The sequence below is a fragment of the Rhopalosiphum padi genome, chromosome 1, assembly GCF_020882245.1.
Source record: "Rhopalosiphum padi isolate XX-2018 chromosome 1, ASM2088224v1, whole genome shotgun sequence".
In the NCBI taxonomy this organism is placed as follows: domain Eukaryota; kingdom Metazoa; phylum Arthropoda; class Insecta; order Hemiptera; family Aphididae; genus Rhopalosiphum; species Rhopalosiphum padi.
The window spans coordinates 57,796,068-57,812,981 of record NC_083597.1 but is presented as its reverse complement, the minus strand read 5'-3'; the positions used below and the strand labels follow the sequence as shown (position 1 = coordinate 57,812,981).

General features: G+C 26.1%; 2 protein-coding genes across 5 annotated transcripts; both read right to left on the bottom strand.

The window, feature by feature from the left end:
* Window positions 1-210: 210 nt before the first annotated feature.
* Window positions 211-3,891, bottom strand: LOC132918340 (probable ATP-dependent RNA helicase DDX27). Its single transcript, XM_060979526.1, has 14 exons — window positions 3,735-3,891; window positions 3,534-3,658; window positions 3,283-3,465; window positions 3,128-3,212; window positions 2,698-3,055; window positions 2,512-2,635; window positions 2,127-2,452; window positions 1,908-2,052; window positions 1,716-1,850; window positions 1,484-1,661; window positions 1,180-1,398; window positions 872-1,069; window positions 692-803; window positions 211-427 (listed from the first exon to the last, which is right to left on the bottom strand). Exons 2-14 carry the CDS (start codon window positions 3,621-3,623, stop codon window positions 292-294), a joined length of 2,289 nt encoding a protein of 762 aa, XP_060835509.1. The 5' UTR covers window positions 3,624-3,658; window positions 3,735-3,891; the 3' UTR covers window positions 211-291.
* Window positions 3,892-4,792: 901 nt separating this feature from the next.
* On the bottom strand, window positions 4,793-14,252 carry LOC132917618 (BRCA1-associated RING domain protein 1-like). 4 transcript variants are annotated; one of them, XM_060978442.1, is made up of 17 exons: window positions 13,916-14,252; window positions 12,910-13,070; window positions 12,421-12,555; window positions 10,991-11,261; window positions 10,815-10,916; window positions 10,552-10,746; window positions 10,385-10,483; window positions 10,138-10,224; window positions 9,923-10,072; window positions 9,090-9,323; window positions 7,957-8,061; window positions 7,552-7,632; window positions 7,284-7,480; window positions 6,133-6,312; window positions 5,937-6,061; window positions 5,467-5,588; window positions 4,793-5,262 (listed from the first exon to the last, which is right to left on the bottom strand). In XM_060978442.1, the coding sequence occupies exons 1-17, from the start codon at window positions 13,976-13,978 to the stop codon at window positions 4,951-4,953; spliced, it is 2,619 nt and encodes an 872-aa protein (XP_060834425.1). In that variant the 5' UTR covers window positions 13,979-14,252; the 3' UTR covers window positions 4,793-4,950. The 4 variants fall into 4 exon arrangements, with proteins under 4 accessions (XP_060834425.1, XP_060834426.1, XP_060834428.1 ...); XM_060978443.1 differs by having other exon boundaries at window positions 10,555-10,746; XM_060978445.1 differs by having other exon boundaries at window positions 10,385-10,451; window positions 10,616-10,746.
* Between the last annotated feature and the right edge of the window lie 2,662 nt (window positions 14,253-16,914).

Here is a 16,914-nt window from a genome sequence, read left to right as displayed (position 1 = left end):
AATATATAATAGAATTATATGTTTATGCATTATAAGCATTATTAAAAAACTAGTAAAGAAGTAACTATTATTTTAAAAATAACTATCGTCACGAGGAGAATTAAGGTTGTAGAGTGTAGACTGTAGGGTGTGGTCACAGATAAAAAAAACTTTCTTATTGTGGTTGTGTTTATAAAAAATAGCTCTATTCAAATTAAATAAATAATATAATTAAAGTAGGCATTTTTTTATTTTAAACAAATAAAATGTAAATAATAATAATATAAATTGTCATTTTCTATGTTGATAAGCTCATCTTCTCTTTGCTCTCTTTCCACCGCCTCGTCCTTGAGAATTTGGGTTTTTTGAAGATGTAGATTTTGCTTTTTGATTTTTTTGATTTAATGCGGATTTCTTTTTGGCCAACATCCTTTTAGCTTGATTAGCCCTGATAGTAAAGAAAATTAAAATTTAATATTATAATAACTCATATGAACCAATATTAACAATTTTTTTTTTTTTTTTGTTATTAGTATCTAGCGCATAAACAATATAATAATAATATAATTATAGTGTAGTATTACATAGTTAAGTTGATACAAATTTAAAATAAAATAATAAAAATATCATATAATATGGATTGATAGTGTATTTTTGTTAATAAGTTAATGTGTAGTTTTAAATATTTGTAGATATATACTTATACACTTACTCATATCTGTACTTTTTAACACCAGATTTGCTTACGTCCGTGAACTGGGAGTCAAAAACAGAACCTCCTTTCTTTTGTTTACTACCAGCAGATTTTGAAGAAAATTTACCGCCTAGAAACATATTTGAAAATATTTAATAAATGTATTTAAAGAAAAAAAAAAAATAACATTCCACCAACCTTGACCAAAATCAGACATAGCACTCATTTTCTTGGGTTTCATTTTGTTTTTTGCACTTCTAGCTTGGAAATTAGCAACCCTCTGCATTTTTTTTTGATTTTCAATTTCTTCTTCTTCATTAACGTCTTCTTCTTTATTTTTCTTCTTTTTTTTAATATTTTTCTCTATTTTGGCTGAAAAAGCTTCTCTTGATCTTTCTGAAAAAAAAAAACAGTACTTGTATAATGATCAATATTTGTAAATATATACATGTATATGAACGGAATTTGAATTTCAAGTATATGAAGCTATTAAATTAATAGTTTACTTTTAGCTTCTCCTCGTTCTTTTTGTGTCTGGAACCAATCTCTTTTCTTTTCATCTTTTTTTTTAACAAGAGTACCAATACTAGTTTTTGCCATCTTTTCTGTTTTCTCAGCGAATTCTTCTGTTCGACTCATTTGCCGTTCTTCATACTCTTCATGCATGATACATTTAACCTCATTTCTAAGTGAATCTACACGTTCTTTATATTTATCCAAAATTTCTAAAATACATAAATAATTTTATAATCTATAATAAGATAAAGATTAATATTATTATTAATAATAATAATAGTCAATTAGACATACCAATAGGAATAACACGATTTTTTACTGGATTCTTAGCTTTTCGTATCACTTCCTTTAGTACTTTACGGTCTTGTTCACTGGCAATAGAAACAGAAACACCTGATCTTCCTGCTCTGGCTGTTCTACCGACTCGGTGAATATAATGTTCAACAGTTGGTGGCATAGTGTAGTTTATAACCTAAATATTTAATAATATAAAATATATAAATGTATATTTTATAAATTAACTCACAGCTTTCACTCCTCGAATATCTAATCCACGAGCAGCAACATCTGTAGCAATTAACAAATCAAGTTCTTCATCTTTAAATTGCCTTAATGCTTCCAATCTTTGAGGTTGGGATAAATTTCCATGTAATTCTCCAACCTAGTATTATATTAATTGTAAGTTTTAAATTATTCATAATATCTAATAATGTATTACCTTAAGTCCAAAAAGTCCAAGTAAAATTTTTACTCTGTGTGCATCAGCTTTAGTTCTTACAAATATCATAGTATGATCTCTAAATGTTCGACACACTAAAGCAGCTAATGTTGCATCTCGGTCTTGTTCTTTTCCTTGGCGTAATCTAAAGTCAATAAAGAATATTTATTTTAATCACTAATTCAATTATAGCTTATAATTTTAACTTTGTTGGTATACCTTACAAATTCTTGTCTAAGATTAAAAGCAACATCCGTATTACTGTCTACAAATATTTTAACGGGTTTGCTTAAAGAAACAGAAGCGAGGTCATTAACAGCATCAGTCATTGTAGCTGAAAACAACATTGTCTGTCTGGTACGAGCACACATATTAATAATTTCTTTCATTTGGTCAGCAAAGTTTTCATCTAACATTCTATCAGCTTCATCTAATACTAATACTTCCAAATCTGCTAGTGAAAATGATGGAGTATTTTGTAAATGATCTAACAATCGACCTGGTGTAGCTATAACAATATCTGGATTTTTACGTAAAATTGATTCCTGAAAATAAGAATAGTTATAAAAATTATAAATAAACATAATATTATGCATTTTCTTACTTGCACTTTGAGTTCTAAACCACCAACAGAAAGACCAACTTCAACTGTTGTAAACTGAGCAAGTTGTTTTGTAACTTGGTACACTTGTACACCCAATTCTCGAGTTGGTACCAAAACTAAAACTCTAATACAAAACTACAATTAACTTTATTTTAACTATAGTACTATCATTAAAAACTGATTTACCTAGTAATAGGAGTAAAACCTTTGGGCCTGTATAAAAGTCTTTCAAGAATAGGTAACATATAAGCTGCTGTTTTACCAGTACCAGTAGCAGCACAACCACAAATATCTCTACCTAAGAGAGCCACTGGTATTGCGGCTGCTTGTATAGGTGTTGGATGAACATAGTTCAACGCACTTATGGCTTTCATCAAAGGTCTTGAAATGTTCATTTGATAAAAAGAAGCATTTTCTTCAAATGGAGGAGCATCTTCAAAAAATTCTTCTTCATCTTCAACAGTTATTTCATTTTTATTTTCTTCGACTTCTTTCTTCTTTTTATTCCTTTTGCCAACCAACTTCTGTCTGTCTTTAATACCATCTGAAAAATAAACAGACTGTGAAAATTAAATTCATATTTAATACTATTAAATATTAATGGTTAACATATAACCTTTTTTCAATTCATCTTCAGATAATGAATCACAATCTGACTGTTCATTGTAATCTTCATGCTCTTCGGTAGTGACATCAGGCAGCTGAAAATAAGTTGATTAGTAACATACTTTTTATTAGTTAAATACTTAAAAACAAAACGCGAATACTCACAAAAGATTTCACATATCTACGGGATTTTTCTATTTTTTCATCAGTCCTATTGGTACCTTTACGTTTAATATATTTCTGTAGATCATCCCATGTGTCGTGATTATACTCTGAAGCCATGGTCAAGAACTTGAATTCGTCGTCGAAATGCACATCACCTTTGGTCTTGTGTTTTTTTGGTTGGTACTAAAAACATACATTATTACAAACCTCAGCACCAAATGACTTAAGTTGATTAATTGGTTTGAAATTACTTCAACTTCGACATCGGAATCCGATGAAACATCCTCCACATCGTCTTGATCACCGATCGTTTTTATCATGTCCCATTTCATTGTACACATTTCTTACTGCTCGCAATATATAAAATAGATCCTGTCTATTGAAATATTATATTAAATCAAAAGTAAAAATAACAGAATTTTATTTCAGAAATTTATCGTCCCTTTACTTACTCTTTAAAACTGTTTTAATGCTTTGTTTAGTATTTACTATTTATCGTTTAAGTTTACAATTTTACATGTCGAAAATTCCAATTTGTATTTTGTATATTTTGTATTTGGTTGTTAAGAATTTCACATGTCACAAGAAACAACATAACCTTTTAAATGTAAACGTTGTTTGATAAAAACCACTAATTCGTGATAAAAACATTAAAATTTTAAGGACCAACCAAAAGCGCGCGAATTTCAAATACATATTGAATATTACTATTTTTTATTTTTTTCTGACTTCGTGACATTTCTGGATACAGGCATAAATGGGCTATATTCAAAGGGGTAGTCTCACAAACGGTGCTACTCTAAATGTGTTACGCTGATTAAATTCAGTGTTATGACTTCTGTTATATTTGAGTAAAAATATTCAAATGCTTCTTAAAATACTACTAATCTAAGAAAAAAATACGCTAAAAAAACGGTGGTTGACTACTACGATCTCTTTTTTAAAATGTCAACGAAACAAAAAATGACTGAAATTTATATTCACTGCAAAAATATTGTATTTTTACCAAAAAACTGAAACGGTTAATAACGGAATAACAATTTTAATTTTAATCAAAATGTCATGCAAAGGATAATTTTTAAATTTTACAAGTATAATAAAACTAATTCTTTTTATTATTATTATTATTACTTTTATTATTAATAAAAGAAATTTCTAGTCAATAGGCCATCTTTATACATCTAATAAAGATTAATAGTGGTACTTATACCTATAGATAATATATCTACTTGTCTATATCTTACCCATATACCTAACCTATCTTATAATATCTATGTATATACCAAGTAAACAAATAGTAGTCTTCATAATTTTATAACTATTAATCTATTATAGAAGTAATATCAGTAATAGATTATCTTTAACTACCAATTCACCATTATTCATTCGTTCAACTCGAAAGTACATAACATATTATTTGGCTATTTTTAACTTGTTAACTTTGTCTATTAAACTTTATTTTATAATATTTTATAAATTCTTAGTTTTTTTAAAAACATATACACAAAAATAATTTATGTATTTTATGAATACAATTTTTGTAAATTTATTATTTCAAAATATAAAATTTAATTGTTCATACATTATACATTATAAACTTGTATTCAATTACTATTAATAACATGAAAATAATTACACAATTGGAAATAATTTACATAAATAACTAATTTATATAATATACTTTTGAATGGCTTCCATAAACCATGAAATATGAAAGGCTTTTAAGTGTTTCATATTGTATTTTATCAGCCTATTTGAATCCATTGTGTATAATATAATGTTAGAAACATGAAACATCTGATCATTATTACGGCAATGATATGGTATTATATTAGTAGGGCAGTCTTCTGGATTTGGCATGCGTATTAATAGTTTAGCTCCAAATTCGACAACCAGTTTTTTTAAATGTTCAAGTTTAAACTGATTCCAACCATTACTTCCAGAAATATGTATGTTTATACCATCGAATAATTTTGGATACTGTTTAAAAGAAAACATCAGGAAATAAAAAATATATTTTATTAAAAAGTTATAAGTTTAATATGAAGAATCATAAAAAGAATAAAACTGTCTTGCTACAATTTTAGATTTGAAAACTTATTGTTCTATCTTAGTATATCAAGTATATCATTAGAATTAAATTCTTTAATGGTGTAAAATTAATTAAATTAGCTACATATTTACCAGTTTCTGTTTGCTTATTCGTGATTTCTTTGGACCATTACAATCAGCAAAAAGTGTTGTTCCACTAACCTCATAATTTTCACACTCCATAAGTTTACTTTTATCTAATGAATCAGAAATCCCTAATAAAAGAGTGATGAATTATTATAATATAATTTCTAATTTATTTTAGAACATTTTCATACAATTACTACATACGATTTAAGATAGAAAATGTATTAACTCAACAATAAAAAACTTTTTTCTTGGATAACCATTGAATATTGATTATATAGACATGGTAAACATTTACTTTATATAAACAAAAATAAACAAATCTCTAAGTCATTAATTTATTGGTGTTCTATAATTATTTTAAACAACGAAGCGTATTCAATTTTAGAGAATTCAAAAATTAGTTTTTAATAATTTTATAGATAATTGTTATGATATAGTATTTTAAGAGCTTTAAAAAATTTAAGTATACTTACAATTTTGATTGATTATAAACAATCCATTTGCTATGCCAATTAAACATTCTAAATTTACATCACAAGTATTATTTTTTGTTTTTGATACAATCATGTGAGTAACTTGAGTAAATTTCTTTTCATTCCTTTAATTTATATAAATAAATAAATTTAATATAATTATAAAAAAATTAAAAATTAATAATAACCAACATACAAAACATTTTGAACCAATTTAATATTGAACTGTTTACAAAATGTATTCACAGTTTCACTTTTTAATGAAACATTATTTAAGACAATGACAATTTCCTCTAATTTATAATTAATAATTTGTGTTGATTTACATGAAACTTGATTTTCCATTAACTCAGATAACTTTTCTTCATTAAGACATCTAGAACATTTAAAAGTTATTAATATATATATATATAATATAATAATTTGATTAACCTTTATAATTTTTTGTAAACAATCTTAATTAAGTAGCCACAAATATAAAATTGCTCCACTTACTCATAGGTGATAAAAATATATTTATCAGTGGAAAATTCTCCAGGCATGCTCAGCATATGCCGCATGCTTAGGAATAAAAACGTTATTAATCAAAATACAAAAATTATTTTTTAATCAATAACATATTTTAAAAGAAACATAATGTAATACAATTATGTCATTTATTTCTGTTATACTTATCTATGTTTATTTTTATTGTAACATTTAATGACACAACATGTGATAGATGTATACACAAGCTACACGATGCTTGTTATCGCTGTAAAATACTGGTTATTCCGAGACCACATCTACTAGCAGCCACGGTATTAATCATCCAGAGCATGCTTATTCTATTGCGCTTTGTCAATGTCGTAATTTATAAAATTTACGTGTATGAATATATAACAATTTTTCTTCGTTTTTTTACGATAATGTAACGGAAAAATGTATTGAAAAAGAAAGAAGAATTAATTTTATTTATAAATAAAAAGCATGTGAAGGTAACTATTTTAGTTAAAAGAGTTAGCCAAGTCTCAATAACAATTATTAAACTATTATTTAAGTAAGTGCAATTGTATATATTATATTAAATTAAAGTCTTATTTATAAATTAATACAAATTTGTATATTATTTATTAATTATAAATTAAATAGAACTATAATATATTATGATAAATGAGCATGCCCATACATCAGAGTCAGAATTTGCCACTGATATATATATATATATACCTATATATAATTGATTCAGATATTTTAAGTAAATACAAATCATAGTATCTAATTAAATATTTTAGCTTTAAAAAAATTATTTCTCAAATGAATAATATATTTTATTAATTACTTATCAAAATTAAGATTAATTCTTACCTCGCATTATTTCCATACATATTTATAAAATTTGCATCAGCTCCATAATCAAGAATTGTTTTTGCTATTTCAAATTTACCATACTTAATAGCTGTATATAATGGGCTTTCATATTCAAAACCAGGAACATTTAAATATGCACCATACTTGATCAACTCTTTTACAATATCTAAATTTCCAGATTTCACAGCTTCATGCTTTAAATAAAATTGTATGAACATTGTTTTTATAACATAAAATAAAATATTATATTAATCAAAATTAATACCATAGGTGTCCATCCAGCATTATCTTTAACATTGGGATTGAAACCATCATCGAGCAACGAAATTACTAGACTTAATTTCCCCTAAAATAGTATACAAGAGTATTATTATAACTATATTTAAAATCATTGAATGAAATAAATAGTATGTCATATTATAAATTTGTTAATTTTAAACTAGATTGGGTTAACATACAAAAAAAATATCACAAGATAAAATTTACATAAACTAAACATTAATATTAAGTTAAAAAAGTAAATACTTATATAATAATATTTTTTGTTTATTTGATTACTTTAAACACTTAGCCACATTTTACACAAAAATGATGATTTATAACAAATATTAATTTGCAATATTTTTCAGGTAAAAATAGTTTAATAGAAATTCTATGGTTTTATTTTTACCTTGGCACAAGCTGAATGCAATTTAGTTTCTCCTTTACTATTTCTACTATACAAATGTTTGCTAACTTGTTTTATAGATTCATTTAATGCTTTCTCTGAATTTTTCTGAAAGAAAAATTGATATACACATAATTATATATTATTTATACATTAGCATTAATAAATAATTAAAAATAATTCTTATAATTGAAAAATCAATTATTGACTTACCATCATAAACACATAATTAAAACTTTAAAATTATTAATTTTCCAAATACGTTTAAAATCAAATAAGTTATACCACTGTGATTTAGTAGTAAACTATTAAATAAGATTAAATAAACAAAGTAATCATTCAAATTACACTCTTTGTTTTTAAGTTTTTAATTTTTTTTTTTCATCATTTCAAAATAATATTTTTTTTTTTGTCATAAAACAATATTTTTAATTTTACAGTTTAAAGCAGGATAATTTTTCTAAATATACTTTTATACATAAGAATTTGATTTTAGCTGAGCATAATTAATTAAAAATAAAAAATTTTTAAATTAATAATATATAATAGTAACACCTTAATCGCTTTAGTATTCTAAAAACAGTCTATACTCTATTCCAAATAAGTCTAATAAAAATTATGGCAAAGATGTGTCAAGTAACGACACATTCTGTCAATCGCAGCGGTACAACTGTTCCAGTGGCTATAAGAGTTAGACAGACTTATTTGGAATAAAGTATATACTTTCCATATGTTAAAAGTATTACTGAGAGGCAGCCGATTTTGCATCTGTTACACATAGTCTACCAAAACCTAACTAATTCTGATTGGTTTATCAAAATCCTATCTACCACCTTCTATGACAAGTGACTTGGTATTGAAAGTTGTTTTAGATGAAAACTGGTCATGCTTTAAAAATGTGGCAAGCATAGTATACATTTTGATAAGATTAATAAAATAAAGCAAATTTTCAGCAGGGGCAGATCACAAAAAACAAAAATATTGACAACAAAAACCAATTTCTTTGATGAGCATGGCTGACCATACTGGATAAAAATTGGTTGTCACCCAAAATTACACTTATTTTAGCAGAGTAAAGATGTAATAATATATTCTTATTCAATAATTGTATAAATTAATAATTAATAAATACATACATTGTTATTGGTATTGGTTTTTCTTTCTACATCACTAGGAGATGGTTTTTCTATTTTTTTCTTTTTTGAACTTTGTTCAGAATCTATTACTGAATTTGATCTTTTTAATAGTTTTGTTGTTGTTTTATTAGTTTGTCGTGTAGATCTAACAGTAGTTGGAGTTTCCAAACACAAATTTGATTTTTCTTCACCAATAAAACTACCAGCATTTTTATGAGATGAATTCAATTTACTCTATAAATTGTACATTTTAAAATTTTATTTATAGAATCGTTTGTTTTTTATTCTCCACTTGCGTTGAGAAGATGTTGAATCACATGTATTATCTCTGTCTTATATAATGTGCATAACATATCCAAGTATCTACTGAATTCTTACTATAATTTAAGTATAGTAAATATTAGAGAAAATTCACATTCTATCAAATTCATAAATGTGCTGTTTAATTTAATTTACCTATACTTGAATGAAGAGTTTTTTGCAAATATTTATTAGCATAAATATATATTATATTATATATTAATTTGTTATTGTATCAAATTATATTGTCATCAGTAATAATAAAAATAAACTGTAGTAAGAATTCAGTACAAAGATTTCCTTTATATGTAAGACAGAAATAACATACATGGATATAACATCATCTTAAGAATAAACCCTGGCAGAAAACGTATACATAAAAATGTTGCTTTACTATACATCAGGCATATAGTTATATAGATGGTTAACTCTCAGAGGACACAACAAACGGTTGTTGTCAGATCACAATCCAATAAATTTTGTTCACCACCAAGGTCTCTTCTTACATAATATGAATGGAGTATAGTGCATACCTCATTCACAACTTTTTTGTTAGTGTTGCTTTTAAGGTGGTCTGATGTGCTTTCTTTCACACCACCAGTAATGTCAGAATTTTTTAATTGAGACTTAGTTGTTAGTTTAGAATCAGCAGTTGATGAAATATTCGCCAAATTTGAATTAATCTAAAACAATGAATAAAAACCTAAATATGTATATTAAAAAATATATAATATGTTATCTCATATACTTTATTAATTCTTTTTTTGAAATCTTTAGTTGTACTTTTAGCAGCATTATGTTTTTGTAAAGTTATAATATCACTTTGATTATTTTCCTAAACATTTAAAATATTGGTTAAACTTTAAAAAAAGATCATGTTTTGAAAAAGTTATACTTGGGCAATATTATAATAACATTTTGTATGATTAGTCTAAAATATATATGAATAATTTGTTTTTACCAATACTTAATAAGCTATTAATCATAAATAATACCATATATATTCCTTTCTTGTGATCATTATTATGTGAACTTCTAGAAGTATCATGTTTTGGAGAAGTTGTTAAATCTGGCGATGTTATTATTTTATTTACCTAAAATATTTAATATAATTTATTGTTTGGAAATATTAAATAAGCTAAAATGTAATCATAAATAATACCACATCTATTCCTTTCTTGTGATCATTATGTGAACTTCTATAAGTATTATGTTTTGCAGAAGTTAAATCTCCTGTAATCATATATAATACCATATCTATTTCTTTCTCGTGATTGTTAGGTGAACTTCTAGGAGTATCATGTTTTGGAGAAGTTAAATCTGGTGATGTTATTAATTCATTTTGAGTGTTATTTGCCTAAAATATATAATATAATATAATGTTTGGAAATATTGATTAAGCGAGAATGTAATCATAAATAATACCATATCTATTCCTTTTTCGTAATCATTAGGTGAACTTCTAGGAGTATCATGTTTTGAAGAAGTTAAATCTGGAGATGTTATTAATTCATTTTGAGTATTTTGCTAAACATTTAAAACATAGTTAAATAATATCTAATAAGTAATCAATTATTTAGTTATCATAATTAATTAAATACCTTGACAATTTCAGTCTTGTGATCATAAGTTGAATTTTTAGGTAAATCTTGTTTTGGAGTAGTTATATCTGACGTTGCTATTATTTCATTTGGAGACTTAGTCACAGATCTTAATTTATTATTTTGTTCTTGAGAAGAACATGTATTTGATTCTAGAGGTTTGCGAAGTAAACTAATTTCTGTAGTATTTTGTTGAATATAATTTGTATTGAACAACTGGTCAACTATTTTTTTATTACATTTTGATGATTCACCATTGATGTATTTTAATCTTTATTGTAACCATACAAATAATTAGTAAATAGTAAGTAATTTTTAATAACCATTATACAATTTTTGGTAAATCTCGAACTAAAGAAACAAACTGAATACTCTTACTAACTTTGAGGAAAAATTTGCTATATAAATAATTGCCATATAATACTAAACATTTAAAATTTTAAAATTATTTATTGTTACTCTCATTCATATAAAATCAATAAAAATATTATACTAAATAAAATTTATTTTTAATTTGATTTTAAAGATATTAAGAAGCACTGAAATTTCAATATTGTTTTTAAAAAATGTGTAAACAGTGATAATGTTTATACTAAAAGTATTTAATAATAAAATATCAATCTTTAAATGGTGCTGCTCAGGTATGCAATCTACCGACATTTTGCTGCTTTGATATACAATTTACATATTATGTAGACTACATATAACACACCTTAACTGGCTCCTAGTATTTATCTGTAAAGGTGGCTGTTGTCTTCAAAGGTATGTCCAAAATGAAAAAAGAAACCAATTCTAAAATTTCCATCAGTTTTATTTTACTATTAGTCTTATTTTTCTAATATTTCAAATTCTCATATTGAAAAAACTTATTCCCCTGTCATACACTGTACAAGGTTAGACACCCTTTTAATTGCACTGAAGAACAGGAAGAAAATCACCCCCACAAAATGTTCTCTAGCATCTACCATTTCACTGCCATATTAATTATGGTATGGTAATGTTTCTTCGGCAGTGTCTAATAAACCAGGCTCCCCTAAAAAACGTGGAGACATTTTTGTCATTATTGACAATAAATCTTTTAATTACATGATACAAACTAATAACTTCACAAAAAACGACGAAGAACACTAACGATCATCGGCCATTAGGTTACTAACAAACTTATTAAATAAACTATATTATACTATTGTTTATCAATAATTTTATCTTTTAGTACCTTAGAATAAAATATAGGTGGAAAATACAAAACTATATTGTACACAGCAAATTATATTTGGGTCAATTTTATCTTTTATTTTATTTTATTTTTTTATTGCTGCTATGATATGCCGCCTATATATATGGTTGTAGACCACATATCCGAACAGCATCCTTTGCATTTAGTTTTAAATGTTTTCCTTAACAATAGACATCAAAAAAAAATAACTTACTTATGATCAAGCCATGATACTATATTTTCCATGTATGTTGCAAACTCATAGTGTCTATAATTCAATTCTGTTTCTCGATGATAACATTCAGTTTTCAATACGCAGTCTAAATGAGGAATCTTCATTACTTTGTCACTGAAATTATGTGAAAAAATAATAATATAAATCTGTAATACAAACTAATTAATTTATTTTACAAAATGCTTTCTATTTTTTTTCCTGGTTTAATACAAGCTTGCCTATTATTGTAGAATAGCATTCTGTCAGTTTCCTTTTAAAACTTACATAACAGTTTGAAATTTGAATACTTAATAGAAATTAACAAATTAACTTAATTTGACATTTAAAATAATGATAAAAATTATATTAATTGAATATCAGTTAGAAAAGTTTATGAAGGAAACAAAAACAGTAAAATACTATTCATATAATTACATTTTGCAGAAGTTAAATTAATATACATATATAATAAAATAAATTAAAACTTACCAATAAAATGCTCCAAATGCATACAAGAAATCATCTCTGATATATTTATCATAATTATTCTTTAAATATTCAGAATTAAACAAATAAATTTCACTCTCATGTGGTGTCTTAATTCTTTTCATACATAGACTCTTATTGCTACTCGTTGACATCAATTTGGCCTGTAAAAGATACTTTTTTATAACATTTACATAATATTTATGTTATAAAAATACACAATAATTCTAGAAAATTAAAAAAAAAAACATTATTTTATGTATGTAATCTATGACACGAGCATGACTGACACCGTGAATACTGTAAAGCAGCGGTTCCCAAACTTTTAACGACCATGGCACCCTTGAGAAATAATTTGTGTTTTGCGGAACCCCCTTCTTTAAATAATTTAAAATAATAATTTTTAATAATATAAATAATCCAAATATAATATAAAATAATTTTCTCAATAATCACATACATCTGGCAGAACCCTTGAGATTGTCCCACGGAACCCTAAGGTTCCGCGGAACACACTTTGGGAAACGCTGCTGTAAAGCAGCACCGGATAGGCAAGGTATCGGCCCACTGAGGTTTAGGGTTTTAACTGGCACTAAAAAAGTAAACGGCCCATTTTTCAATAAGAAAGACATTAATTCCGACCCAAATTTTAAGCGGCCCACCGAGTTCAACTCGATAACTCGCCAGCCCTATTCGGGCCTGCTGTAAAGCAAAGTTTGCAGCTATGTAGTTTGTTGTGTCGCATTCAAAAGTTGAACTCAGACCAATTCACAGTAGATCATGGTTATTGAATGATACCACAATTACAACGTTCAATCAGAATATGATCTTTGAACCCGGCTTGACTTGTAAGTTGTTCCATTATGATCATTCTGATAAGTAACATCAAGCATCAATATAACTATAACCTATGGCACATTGCAACCTTGCGTCATTTTTGTTAGTTAGTGATTGGGAATACACTAAAACATAATCGAAATAAGAATATCATGAATAGTTACAAACTTACACTACACTCTGTAGTCTGTCCATTAGCCAATGTTTCAGGCTCTTCGCTAAGTGCAACCTCCATTATGCCAACGACGCTAGCCACGTTATGAACTAAAAATGTTTGATGCGCTGATTGTAGAATAAAAATGAATTATGTGTACAGCCGTAGGAACCCGTGAAGATGAAATCCGAGGTTATGACTATTGATGAATTTAATTCACGAGTCGTGACTCCGAAGCAACAGGAAGTGTCAGGAGACAGGAAGACAGGTACCCATAAAGTCGAAAGTTTGAAACAACGGAGAAATTCAAATACCGCGTTTTTTACCTTGATATAGTTGATATGACAACGATAGTGATACCGTATCACAGCCATAAATAGATAGAACTTATACCATTTTATACCAGGAACCAGTGTAGATTTACTAAATACCATTAGAAGCGGTAATTTTGTTTTTGTCTACTACACACGTAACCAAGCAATCACTTTAATTTCTAAATTCTAAAGCCGTGCGTGCAATATGGAATTATAGATGTGTTATATTTCCTTGCTAATTCCAAACTTCCAATGTACCAATTGTTATAATGAAACAATAAGAATTTTGAAAACAGATTTGAATCTGTCGTCAAGGCTTCTTGAGCACGACTGTCCCATATTTTTAATTTTTTGATTTTAACTTGTTCAAAAATTGAGATATGTCATTTTTTTAATTATTCTTTTTTTTAGTATTTTGCCTACAATGTCACGCGATGTTTATTATTATTTATAACTTATAAAAGTATGTAAATGTAACATTGGTTAATGGTTGAGTAAAATATTTGGGGTCCTGAAGTTAAACAAATAACATAATGGTGAGTTGATTTATAAAGTTTAGGATAGATAAACAGTAGGTATTTTATCCATAATGAATCCATCTACCTACCTTAACGTGAATTATTTTATTATTTATTATATTAATTTACAGTTGAATATAGGTACATTATTAAACGGTGGAATGAAAACAATAATCGCGAAATGTTCAAAACACATCTACAGCATGCTCGTATTAGGTGAAAACTGAAAACTAGAAATTCTTGGTAATTTTATGAAATTCAAACGTACGGGTCTTCGTGTTATAAACGTTACCAAGCTTACGGGGATGCTAATGTATGAACGTGTATACCTACCTAACGACGATTTTGAAGGATTTAGTGGCTCTTGCAGACATATTGTACCTATAGGTATGTAATAATAAAGATTTTACTATTTGTTTACAAATCTTATACATATATGTACATATTTTTAACTTTGGCACGTTGCTTTCAATTTTAATTTTTATTCAGTTTTTACGTTTTAATATAAACACACGCTCATCGCACCATCCTGCGGCCCTAACCCAAAACGAACTCAATGTCCCTCAGTACTCCTTCACCACCCATCGGGTGGGGGGGGGGGGTATCAGCACCGTATCACTCCCGTTGAGAAGCACTGATTTAACATATAATGATAAATACTAAATAATATATTATATTATGATTATTAATAAATCATTAATAAAGATTTCGATTTTATTTAATGCATATTTTGGTCAGTAGTAGAACATATTATTTTAATATAGTTTTACTTTTAGTGTTTTAGATATAAAATATACAATAAAAATATTGATAAGTATTTAAAATAATATAATAATATTTATTTGATTATACTTATAAAGTTATAACACCACTATTTACATTTTATAATACGGTGAATATTTACCACTACACACAATATTTGCTGTACTACAATTAGTAATCACGGCGTAATGGCACCGCTTTTATAAAGTCAATAAAGTCATAAAACTTCTAGAATTGCCTAAATTTTTCTCCTTGTTGTTTATTAACAATGTTCTAAAATCTTTGTACGTAAATGCATATGTATAACTTATCCAATGCAAAGGTTGTATCATACTTTATAATCATTTTATAATCTTTTTTGTAAATTTGAATTTATTTTTAAAGAAAATTAAAATCAGATAGGTACTATACAAGTTAAAAAAATTTAATTATTTCCTCTGTAATATTTTGATAGAAATATGACAAACAGATAATAATTTATTAATTATTACTTACTAGTCATCAGTTGTATAGAAGTAAGCATATAACTGTGTTTATATAAACCGAAAGTTTCTTCCGTTAAAAAATCAAATAAATTTCACTGATTGGTTCACAATAATATACTACAAAAAAAAACTTAAAGTAATTTAAATAAATTTATTTAAAAAACAAATTTTTAATAAATAACAAATAATTTTATAAGTATAGATTTTGAATTAAGCGATGAATGTATTGATATTAAAATTTTTTATTAAAAATTTTGTTTTTTGTTTGTATGTTTCTGTATATGTTTAATAGTAAAAGAGATGCTTCGATATTCAATTTCAAGAGTGATTTCTGATAGAAAATTGAATTTTCGTGATGGTATTTTTAAGAAGTCAAAAGTTAAAAATTCAAATAATTTTTGAAATATAATGAAAAATCAGAATTTTTACGCTAAAATAGTTATAAAAAAAAATTAAAATTGCGTTTTTTTGTAATTTAAAAATGAATAACTTTTCATGAAACATTTTCATTATTATTTACCAGATATTATTTGACCTTCAAAACATTTTGGCTCTTTTTAAACTATTTATGGATATTTGAAGTTTTTTTTATGTATTATCAAATTCAATAAAAAAGACTTGGTTTTGAAAATATATTTGAATACAGAATAAACATCAGCTAGTATAGGTTATAAACTGAATGCCAAATTGCCAAACTTGTTTATATCAAATTATATTACATAATGTTATAATTAAATATGAACAAAAATATGGGTAGGTATAGGTATGTATGTGTGAGTATCAGTGCCGTAAAAACGGACTACAGGCCACAGACCACATAATATATTTCAGGTTCTCAGAAAAATGTATAATACGGCCACACGGAGCCTTTAGATTTTGATTTGCAAACAGCTAGGCCACAAGTAGTCTAGTTGCGGCACTGCTTATTATTATATTAT